At 41.3% G+C, this 12,150-nt stretch overlaps 1 protein-coding gene across 1 annotated transcript; it reads right to left on the reverse strand.

Moving 5' to 3' along the window:
* Positions 1-134: 134 nt before the first annotated feature.
* LOC137201347 (casein kinase I) lies at positions 135-12,015 on the reverse strand. Its single transcript, XM_067616356.1, has 11 exons — positions 11,767-12,015; positions 8,830-8,920; positions 8,498-8,608; positions 8,008-8,156; positions 7,153-7,381; positions 4,532-4,702; positions 4,149-4,297; positions 3,811-4,006; positions 3,508-3,647; positions 2,108-2,176; positions 135-2,011 (listed from the first exon to the last, which is right to left on the reverse strand). The coding sequence occupies exons 2-10, from the start codon at positions 8,903-8,905 to the stop codon at positions 2,144-2,146; spliced, it is 1,254 nt and encodes a 417-aa protein (XP_067472457.1). The 5' UTR covers positions 8,906-8,920; positions 11,767-12,015; the 3' UTR covers positions 135-2,011; positions 2,108-2,143.
* Between the last annotated feature and the right edge of the window lie 135 nt (positions 12,016-12,150).

A 12,150-nucleotide genomic window follows, 5' to 3' on the forward strand; every position in this document is an offset into this window, starting at 1 on the left:
TAACTTTGTACAGGTTAGACTGCACTGCGTGTGCTGTTTTGTCCATAACCTCCACTTAAAAACAAACACACCAGCTTCAAATCATCTACAGCAGGAAGCATAAGATGCGCAATAACCAGGTCAGCAAAAAGGTGTGAGCAACGTTATTCGTTTTTATTACTTCATAAAATATACACAAATACTGTTGTAAATAAAGTGTGTTAAAGAACTGTACAAGATATCAGTACACAATACATAAAGTGAAATTCCCATCACCTCAACCTCTTCTATACCATCCCCATCACAACAGTTACTATGCCACTGGGTCATGGTGGCCTGTACAAAGGTAATTACACACAGTACACCACTATTTACACATCCCTGCGTTTAAAATCAGTTATGTTTTCTTCTGAATGACATCATCAAGGTTGCTGGAGGTTAAAAACCAAATGTGACATCAAACTATTAGCATATCATTTTTGCAGAGGGAATTTTGAAAGCCCTATGTATTATATGAGGTGGTCAGACAGTCTTTAAAGTATAAGAAGGGAAGAGCAAAGGGACAGGCAAAAAAACTTTACAAACAAGCTACTTCTAATAAGTTACAGGAAGAGGAATCCAAAATAAGAGCATTAAGGAGAGAAAGTTATTTCAGACATAAAAATTAGTTTAACATAAATAGACAGAACAGAGAAAAAACAATCTGCATACAAACTAAAAATGAATCTTTTATTCTTAGCAGGGATTCACTGTATCACACACATTCTCTCACACACAAAATGTTGGATGACCCAGCTGGCAAAGCAACAGCAGCCCATCCCTCTATTTAGTACTTTAAATACCTAAAATTCTGAACCCAACCCCAATTTATGTCATTAGTATGCATTTTTCTACTTTACACCTTAAAACAAATAACCACATTTTGGCTTTACATCGAAATAAAAAATATTTACAGTGAAGTAAACATTAAAAAAAAAAAAAAAAAAAAAATCATTGGATGCCCCCATCCCCCTAAGACCCATCCCTAACAGAGCCTGCCCACTCCCCTATGACCTCCAATAACAAAAAGAATAAAAAAGGTAACATTAAGAACTATCATAAAAATTGCAGCCGCTATTTGTTAGTCAAAACGGGCAGCTATGGTCTCTGGTCAAATACACTGATAATTTCCTGAGGAGCTTCCCTCAAGACTTGGAGTGTGTCTTTGCAATATCTATGGTCATTCTTCACCTTACCCCACTTACTTACATTAAAACCAGAGAAAACACGCAAGTCAAGACAGGCAAAGAAAGGGGTGTGGTGGATGTTTTTGGTGGCTAAGTTTTGAGGGACAGTAAATCATCACAACATGGATGAAGGGCAAGCAAGCACCAACGGTTACTTCAACAGAAACATTACTCTAAAAAAACAGCTAAAACATAACTTACTCATCCTTTCAACCTTACCTTTCTTTTTGTACACTACCCTCTCACCTACCTCTTCCCCATTTCTTCATCTTTTAGCTGTTATTTCTCTCTCAAAAAAAGCAAAGAAATGAAACTCATAACAAGCGCCAATTAAAAGGTTTTCCTCATATAAGACTGAAAAGACGACATTCACTCAAAAGTTGTTCTGCAGTGTTAAAACGGAAAGATAAATCTTTACTAAGCCTAAATGAAAAAGGAAGTTGAGCTTCGACGAGAAACATGCGTGTGCCTCAGATACCTTTTTGCTTCTTTAATGCAGTTCTTCACATTTGTCAGACAGAGGGTTATTGTGGGAATGTTTTTAGGAGGAGGGGGGGAGCAGTTATAAGCAACCATGGGGTAATAATGGTGCAGCACTGTCATTCGTTTGCTTTTTGTAGTGAGGTGGTGGTGATCCAGGGTTTAGCAAAGAGGGTTCATGAAAGAGTGGATGTTGGATACAGTCATGTACATCCCTGGATCCTTTACTGTCCAAAAGATCCATGTGTCCATTGGCAATGATCTTTTCATGAGACAAGGTAACAATGAAGGAAAATAAACCGGAGCGATGAATATACCTTGCAGCCCTGTAACAACAAGTGGATTGTTAGTCATTTGAGAAGGCAATGTATTGGTGAGTAGAGTATTTCTGCAGTCGGTGTGTGAGTGAAACTAGACCTCACCTGTCAAGTTTCATGTGCATGCAGAGCCAAACAGTTCTACTTCCCCATGTGCTCAAATGGCACGCTGACCTGCAAAAGAACCAGAATATACAATCAGAGGAGGATCGAGAAGTCAAGTTGTCACTCACTCACACACACATCCCCCTATAAGAAGCAATATCACACATCCATACATACAAATGGCCAGTTCCCAGGACACATTTTGTCATGATAACCACGGTCACCTAATAGTAATATTGTTCTGACAACTTTGACTGCGCATCACAAACTTGTTGCTAAGGATGCTGAATCTGTGGTGTTTAAGCCTTGAGGTAACGTGCAAACACATCAAACTCTCAAACTGGGTTAAAGCAGAGAGCAATCCTACAGAAAAACAAGACAGAAAGTAATACATTAATTGTAAAACTCCCAAAGATAATAATCTCCTTTTTTTGTTGTTTCCCCTGAAACAACCAGCAGGGCCAACTAGTGGTTTCCTGCCACATCAACTCATTTGTTAGATGGTGAGATTTTTGCAACAGTGGAAAGTATCCAAGTGCATTTACTATAGTATTATGTTGAATTACAATTATGATGTATATGTACTTTACTTGAGTATTTCCATTTATTTTATTAAAGTCATTACATTTACCAAATATTTAATAAATGTACATTTCTACCCCACTTCTACTAAGAGGGATTCAGTCAGATTCAGTGTATTTCAGGGGGAAACATTGTACATGCTACTCTACTACATTTATCTGACAGCTTGTCACTCTGCAGATTCAGATTTTTCACACAAAATATATGATCAGTAATAAAATGTGGCTTTATTACAGATTAAACTATCTAGATATTTAAAATGAACACCTTGAAGAGACTTGAAGTAAATCTAAGTGGATTTGTTTGATAATACTTCTGTGCTTTTACCCGAGTCAACATCTTTTAATAAAGGACTTTCACTTGTAACATTAACATACAGTTTCTTAGATGAGCACTCCACCGATGTAGCCCTGCACTCCTATAAAATTGTCTTGATGGTCAGATTTTTTTTGTTCAGACTTGTGATCTTTAGCCTCACCTGACACCAACTCAACTAACATAACTTGAGGAAATTTATCAGATTTAATGAAGCTCCCTCTGGAGCCACAAAAGGTTTTATACAACCTTTTTCCACATATGCAGTTGTACTTCCCAACACCTGTAAGCAGACTGTGTGTAAACTCGGTGGAGTCCCCTTTTAAGCATTTAAGTTTTTTAGATGTCTTGCCGTATGCAAAATGTTAAACCAGTGGATAATTCTGTTGTAACATAACATTTGCATTGGCCAATTAAAATTTATTCTCACAAATTTCCATTTTTTCCCCCACTAACACAGTGTGTGTCACCTGGCTGACCAAAGGAGGTGTTTGTTTTCTCACCTGTGATGTGGAAATTCTGGATTGGTCATGACGGGCTGTGAGGTCAGAGGACGATACGTTGGCAGGAGCCCCACGGTGGAGCCGCATGCTCACCTTCCTCTCCCTCTCTGCGCGAGAAATTGCACGAGGCGACGTGTTCCCTGAAATAATGTGTAAAATTTAGAACTGAACGCAATTTATTTGGATATTCAGGAAGAAAATATTCTAGTATCAGTATGGTATTATTTTAAGTTTAAGAGGGGAACTAATTTTACTATAACTCAACTTCTATTTGACACTTTGGCAATTTTGCATAACACTTACCAGACTGCTGGACCCGTGAGGCAGGGTTAGAGATGGCCTGCTCTGGCCCGTTCCTGACTCTGTTGGCAGGCCCAGGGTTGGGACCTGGGGGGATGCCCCGTGTTGCAGATCCCCTGGGGGCTCCACCAATCCGCTCATCCCTCTCATCTCCCGCCCTCCTCTCTCGATCCCCATCTTCGGCTGTCCGACTGGCACCCTGATAGACAAGATCTTTAAATTAACTATACTGTATTGAAAGCTGTCTGGAAGCAAGATTTTTGAGTGCTGTGATGAAAGAGTAAAGTGGCACCAAAACATCAGTAAACTACTTCAGTTAGAAACACTTCATGTCAACTCACAAATTTGAGCATGTTCCAGTCAAAGACATAGTCATAGGAGAAGCCCTGTCGGTGGAAAAGATTCCTGAAGAGCTGTCGTAGGTAAGAGTAGTCTGGCTTGTCGTCAAAACGGAGCGAACGGCAAAAATTCAGGTATGTGGAGAACTCAGCTGTAGGGGAATAAACAACAAGAGAATCAGTCATGCGAGGAGCAAATCAAAATGCAAACAAGTCTGTCAGTAAGCGTCACACAAAATCATTGAATGAGTGATGACCTTTTTGTGATTAGATAACATTTGCATTGTTGGTGTTCAATTCCATACTGATAAAACTATCAATGCAGGTAATTTCAGAAATACAGGTGCACCCCAAAACACAGAGGCATCCATAGAAACATCACTTACAGGGGTATCCTTTGCAAAGAACCTCGATGGGGGTGGACATTTTCTTCTCACTGATGCGTTCATACTTCTGTCTTTTGGTAGCAGCCTTGAGGCCCTGCCAGGGTAAAGATCCCAGGTTGAAGTACATGAGGACGTAGCCGAGAGACTCCAGGTCATCACGTCTGGACTGTTCTGTGGACAGAGAGTTAAAGTGCATTTTAGAGTGAGTGAGAAAGCTGAGAGATGTCTGCTTAGTGCTAAGGACTTTTTACCACAGAACCTGTTTACAGTTTTTGAAATAAGAAACTTCTGACTTCTTCAGTCACCTGTGACTTTATCATTTGTGTTGATTACAGGCAACTAATAGGCCAATAAAAGTTAGCGCATGCAGTCAAGAAATTAAAGATGACATCTCTTAGGACAAAAGGTCCTGCGCTTTGAAGCGATGTTACATTGTAGTGATCTTCAAGTTGGGAATACGTCACAACTCAGCAAAACAACTAATTTTCACCACAACTTCAGTTGGAAATATGAGAGAAAGATGGAGGTAACTGGTTGGGTCATAGTGTGCAGGGCTGCTTATCTATTTTACTGAGTATCTGCGGGTCTGTTACAGATACATACAGTATGTGTGGAGGATAAATGGTAATATAATGTGAGGTAATCTTTTAGCATGTTGCTGATTTCCCTGACATGATAACCCAACAAAATAAGGTATTCATGAGGTTCTTCTTACTGAGAAACCTGTGAAGCAGGTTAATCAGACAACACTTGAAAGTGTGGTTCTTCCCTTTATTTAGAGGCAATAAAATGACTTCCTGAACCATGTGTTTATATATGCTTTACAAAGTGGAAGTGAGGTAAGGAAATCACAACATACACTAACCGCCAATACTGATTGGTTAAGTTTCACATTGAAAATATATAGCCTTTATTGTCCTCTTCACATTTTAGCCTTTATTGTCTGATTAATATTATTGTTTATTATATCATATCAGCCACAACAAAAAAATAATTATCAGCCCTGAAATTCCATATCAGTACACCTCTATTTACGTTTGTCCCTCCAGTCGATATATAAGTCACTTACATCTAACCAGAATACATCAGAGATATATAACCTATTGGGGCTGCAACTGTTCAGCTAGTGGTTAGTCATAAAAAGTGCTCTGCAGAATGTATTTGAGCTCATTACACTAAAATGACATTTTCCATCCCAAGCGGCATTTCCTTTTTCTCTCATGAGCCCTCTCCCCTCACAGCCTCTGTGTGATCTGATAAGGTGGGTGTAAACAAAGAGACAGATACAGATAGGAGGAACATCCAAAATTAAACAGGGGGACAAGGGGAGGAGAGGCAGGGTGTCAACGATGAACATCAGTTTATGGAATGCAGAGCTAGAATTGGTAGTTTCCTGGCTGAAAAAAGTTAGGCCCCAGTAAGAACTCAAGACCATTATTACGTTCTGACAGAGACACAAGGGCGCAGTGAAAAGGGATGTGACTGATTAAAAAAAGATTCCAAAGGCAACTTATGACAATCTGGAAAATCCAGCATACAATGAAGTGTATTACACCTCCAGGCAAAGCATGAGTGTCATAAACAGGAGATGAAATCATAAGCCAGCTCTGATGAATCACACTTTACATGGTATTTGGAGGCAGGATTACGCAGAATTTTCGTAAACCAGAGGACTAAGGCCGTGTTCACGCCTATCATTCATTTGAATGAAAAGTCAAAACGCAGGGTCATCCAGAAAAAAGTTGAACCAGGCTCAACTTTTTCTGCAACACAACATGGTGTCATCTGGCAAGGCACTGGGTTGGCCAATCATACACATGCTAATGCATATTCCTGGTAGATTCATTTGTAAAGCATGTTTGTAAGTATTGCTACTGCTTACCTCTCAGCTGACATGACAAAAGATAAAAGTTGCCATGGTGGTAACTTTCCAGAGTTTTAAAAAGCTGTCTTTATAAACCGCTTTGCAGTGTGTTGGCATCTGATAAGCCCTCACATTCACAGATCTGTTACTAAACTGGACTTCTTGGGTCATATTTAACATTGCTACATTAAGCAACATGCCCCCACCAACCTAGCACCCTGCATTAATTAAACTCAGTTGTTTTCGGTCTAAATCCCTACTAAGGCTGCCTATTGTTTAGGACCACACTATGAATACTCCACACACTCCATGGACACCAGGTAACCGTGAGACAGCAAATAGTTCAAATGGATTGAAAATATTACATTCATCATTGACAGTTTTATAGGGAAAAGAGGCAAGATGGGCCTGACATGTAAAAGCTCTGGACTGGACTGAACACAATTTACCTTGCTGCATTTCTGTCTGCTTTAGTCAGGATTATCCACACTTTCAAACACTTGAACCTCCCTGCCATAGCAGTAATATATAGAATGTAAAAATACATCAATCACAACTATAATAGAGTCTTTCTAGAAAACATTGTGGGGCTATAACAGAACTGCCTGGAGCAGTGCTGCTTTTTGAGAGTCTAACCAATACTCTGCCTTACAAATAACTAATCTGGCACTAGTTCTTCAGACTTATACACAATAGCCTTAATCAAAGAAAACAGTAAGCATGTCAGGTTTGTGTGTATACTCTGAGTGTTCCTTACCAATTCCAAGATGTGTGTTGATGGAGGCGTAGCGAGCTGTGCCAGTCAGGTTCTTGTTCTCCCTGTAAGGGATGTGCTGGTGTGTGCGGGCATCACGGTACTTTTTGGCCAGGCCAAAGTCAATGATGTACACCAGGTTACCCTTCTTGCCAAGGCCCATTAGGAAGTTGTCAGGCTTCACATCCCGATGGATGAAATTCTTGGAGTGGATGTACTCGATGCGACTTATCTAAAAGAGGACAGGTGAGACAAAGAGTGGTGACACTGTCAGGCTCTGCAGCACACAACATAAAATACTTTGGTACAAAGTAAAGCTTTAGTCACTGAGCTGTAGTAGGTGCACTCAAAACATCAATATCTAGACAAAACTAAAGGCGTAAAGGAGAACAAGGGAGGACGACAAGATATATGAAGACAGGACACAGAAAGGTGATAACTCCCGGCTGTAAGTGGAGAGTCAAACATCTATATAGAGGACTGACACAGCAACTTGGCTACAGTTAGAACAAAAGGTGAGATGAGTTGTGCTTGAGAGAGCCGTCTATGAAATGAAATATCTAGGCCAGCACAGTCTAAGAAGAGGCCAGAATTACAAAGTACACTGAGTGCACAAGAGTAGTGAAGACCAAAACATCTATAATCTTTAAAGAAGCCTTGGGGGAATCATGTGCAATGTTTATATATAGAGCGTGCACAAACAAATTAAAGTCAAGTAGGTCATGCATATGACCTAGTGGGATCATAAATATTCTTTCTATGAAATCTATTTGTAAACAGATCTATTTCACATAGTGACATCTTATCTGAGGAGACTTGGAAACTGTCTCAATTTGAACATGAGGGTTTGATTTGTACCATTTGGTCTGCCAATAGCAGGACGGTCTTTAGGCTGAACTTCCGGGAGCAAAAGTTGAAAAGGTCCTCCAGACTGGGACCAAGCAGCTCCATTACCATCACGTTGTAGTCTCCCTCGGCACCACACCATTTTATCGATGGAATACCCACTAGAATACACACATCAACACAGTCAGCATGAAGTCTGTTCAACTTGTTTTCACTGGCACACCTACTATGATGATTGTAATGTTTTTACACTTTAACACAGTGAATGTGACAAAAAAAAGCAATTCCTGGAAATGCCTTTACTCATCTCTGTAGTTTTCTATCATAACAATTTGAAAATTACTGAAAGTCATTCATATTTTGTTTAAAATAATTCATTGTACATCTTGCCAGCAGGCTTACTGGGGCATCTGTATCTATAATATTGCCAGAGACAGAAAATTTGATAAAGAATGTGTTGAAAAATCTTGCCAAGCGTGTCAAAGCTGTATTCACTCCTTACCTCCTCCTTGCATCATCTTGTAGAACTTGCTTTCAATGTGCAGCTGTGGATGTTTGGTCTTCACACATTCCAGCTTGATGGCTACTTCCTCACCAGTGGCAATGTTGGCACCTGAAGAGAGACACAAAAATACAACCACAACTGTAAGAGCCATGGCAATCGCACCACTACCAGGCAAATGATGGATGAATGTGAAGGAAAAATCAGGTTCAGTGCCCAGATGAAGGGGGGGGGAAATTAATGGTACGGAATGAAAAGAGAGACTGTGAGACACATGGAAAGTTGGGTTAGGCATGCAACTGAAAAACAAAACAGCGTCCGTTTCCACTTACCAAGGTAAATGTCTCCAAAGGAACCACTCCCTATCTTTCGCCCGAGCCGGTACTTGTTCCCCACTCTCAGCTCCATGGTTGCGAGTCGTCACTGTCATCAATAGATAACACAGAGATGATTAGAAGACTGTAAAGGACATGTAACACCAGGCCAGCTTGTCTGTGTCTCTCTCACCACCAACACTGAAAAATTATAGGATGAGCTACTGTGCATCTGAACTGAACATCACATTGGTGTATTTCCTCCACTCTCCCAAGTGGTAGAACAAGGGAGGGTATCCACAGGAGTCAGTCAGCTTCTCACATGATGATCGTCAATCCTGGACACACCGACCTGAGCATGTGAGAGTTTGTGTGAGAACATAGCCTGAGCAGAGCTAGTTGATCAGCAAACAGCTGTCTGGCCTCCAGCAACACACGATTAGATTTGTAGGGTAGTTGGGAGAGGAGGGGGGGGGATTCAGTGAGATCAGCAAAAGCAGGGAAGGGAGGAGAAAGAAATACAGCAAAATGAGGGCTAGACAGAAACGCCAGTTGCCATTTGGACAAGAAGTGGAGCAGTATCAACTGCTGCATGAGTACTAAGATTTGGCACACATAAGGAAATGAAGTGCATTTTCTGGGCTGAACTGCACGTGATGCTGGACCAAGATCATCATTTATTTAGTACTCCCTCTACCACGCCACATTGTGCAGCCACTGCGAAAGCAAGACTAAGCTCTCCACTGTTCTGTGCCGACACTGCCAAGGGAGGGAAGGCATGAGCAGCCGAGGAGCGCTGGCTGGCTTTATCTGTGTCATGGCCCTCAGACAATTCTGTGCAATAAACTTCAGAAAGCAAAGTGCTGCAGAGAATGTATCTGTGCAGGGCATTAATTTATCCAAGAGATTTGCTTCCTCACCACCAATCTGGGAACACTATGTAAACAAACTGTGCCCTTCATAGCAACCGTGGACCCTCGTTCCAAATGTGGCACTGCTGCAACTTCAAAAAACACACTGCCAGTCAGGCTCTGAGCTTTCAAATGAGTTCATGTCATCTGCCCTAACCACAATTCAACAAGGCAATACATGAAATAGACCGTATCAGCTTTACTGATTCCTGTGGTGCACCATGAAGAGTGGCCTTAATCCACACATGCCCTATAGAAAACATGAAATTGTCTCATGACAACTCAGAAATTGCACGACAAAGCATTCTCAGACAACCTCAGTTTCATGGGCTTGCCAACTCAAGCAAGCTGAAGAGTCATCAATTCTGCAGGACTAGTGCTGTACAGTCAGTGCTCCATCCAGATCTCCCTGGATCGCACAGTAAATGATCCCAGAGGTTACTTTGTAAGTGGGACAAAAAGAGTTGCGGACACCAGTCCTGTTCCAAAACTACTTAAAACGGTGATGATAGCTGACATACTATCATTTTGGATCATCTGAGCCTTGTTAAATGATTCAAACTCAAAACCACTTGCACTGTACTGTCCCCATTTCAAGTGAAAACGTCAACTGACCCAACATACTACACATAAGATGCAGGCCCCAGACCTCCTTGTCAACCGTGGCTGATGGGAGGAGAACCTGCCATAGTAGAGGTGATGGAGGCAGATGGATTTGGGTTAATAAAGGGTTAGGTTTCATTATACCAACAGGGTGTCTCATGTGCTGCAGCCACAGACCCACATTAATCACAAGGCTACACAGTAAGTGCCATTGATTAATTACTTGGTACAGGATCAGTGACAACACAGTTTTAAATCGCACACTGGTTCACTGTGTCCATATGGTTATCCTTTGAATATATGTGTTCATTTTAAACTTTTACACAGTATGTGTCTTTGCAAGTTACTGCAAAAACAGATAACATGTACATTGAGTAGCAACTGGAAAGCGTTATTTAATGTTTCCAAAGATGGCCTGTGTGTGAAGCAAGTGGAATTAGCCCATCACATTGCACTGGGATAAGTATCATGTGCTATTATGGTAGTAATCTTCTGCGGGACAGTGGATTGGTTAAGATGCTGCAGCACATACCTGCTGGTTAGAGGAGTGGTAGAGGTAGTTGTGGAGGTGGGGGTGTCCTGAGAAGGTGTTATACTTTGATTAAATTATTTATATGTATCATCGTGATCCCCTAAATCAAAAGTGTGAAATAGTTTTAAATTCCTTGATACGTAGAAAGTATCCCTACATGGACGTAGCAAAATAAGTCCTGTGTACAGCAATAAAAAAAAATGTCAAGACCCAAAGCCAGAGGATTTCACAATCACATGAAAAACAGAGCAGTGCTACGCCTCTCATACTCATGCAGCTGTCACTCTACAGTTAACTCGTGTGTTACAGACTCGACACAAACTGCAAGCATCAAAATAACCCCAACTTCCTCAATTGTAGGCGAATCATTTTGTTTTTGTTTAACGGTAATGGCAGCTACATGTCTGTTTACTGGTTTCAATTTGATGAGAAGCAAGTCAGTTGTGATTAACGTTACAAGGGCAAAATATTTGCTACAATATTAAAATAAATTATGTATAATACAAATCTGCGAACAGCTAGCAATGATATTTTACCCGTGAATTTAATTTGCAGACGCTTTAAGTAGCGTTAGTAAAAATACCAACCGCAGGCACTGACGTTAGTTAACTGTTAGCTACTAAGAGTAAGCTAGTAGATTTACGTTAACCAAACCGTGATACGTAACGTTACTGCACCAGTAATATGCTCGAAATTGAAGGAAGCTGTAAATGTTATCGCACTTCGCCACATTTTGTTTCTTACTTATAACCGCACCCATGTATGTACTGGACTAGCCTGTGTAGATAGCCATCCTTACTACTCGCCCCCTCCCCCTCTCCTGTTAAGCCGTGACTACGAGACTCTGATTCGGCCGAATCAGGCCCCTTTTCCCCCTCGGTTTCTCCGGTTCCCCGACCCGCCACTCACCCGATATTGGGTTCGTATGAGAGCTGGTTCGGTGGAGATTCTGTTCTGATGGTTGTCAGTCGGATAGGGGCCTGGGCAGAGGAGGATGGGAGCGGATTCTGGCGACTCTCATTCCCCCAGCTCTTAGCTCTGTCGTCGGTTGCACTCCCTGTTGATAGTCCCTGAGAAGCTCCAGCGGCACGAGCGAGCGGCCGTTCTCCACTCGAGTCTGTCTCCCCCTCTCGTTACTTAACAACGTGCCTGTTCACAACGTCGATGATGTCATCCTCTGGATGTCAGGGCACACGTCACACATTACTGCTCCGTCCTCCATAAATTTGACCATTCATTAATTATTCCGTTTTCTACGGTTGTTGATTTTCACACTGCTATGTATTCAGAGTG

This window comes from Thunnus thynnus, chromosome 17 (genome assembly GCF_963924715.1).
Source record: "Thunnus thynnus chromosome 17, fThuThy2.1, whole genome shotgun sequence".
Lineage (NCBI taxonomy): Eukaryota > Metazoa > Chordata > Actinopteri > Scombriformes > Scombridae > Thunnus > Thunnus thynnus.

Coding starts and splice junctions, on each gene's coding strand:
- LOC137201347 (XM_067616356.1), bottom strand. CDS start 8,905: ATGGAGCTGAGAGTGGGGAACAAGTACCGGCTCGGGCGAAAGATAGGG. Junction 8,609..8,829: donor CTTTGGAGACATTTACCTTG/GTAAGTGGAAAC, acceptor GTCTCTCTTCAG/GTGCCAACATTGCCACTGGT. Junction 4,298..4,531: donor TCTTTGCAAAGGATACCCCT/GTAAGTGATGTT, acceptor ATTCCCCTACAG/CTGAGTTCTCCACATACCTG.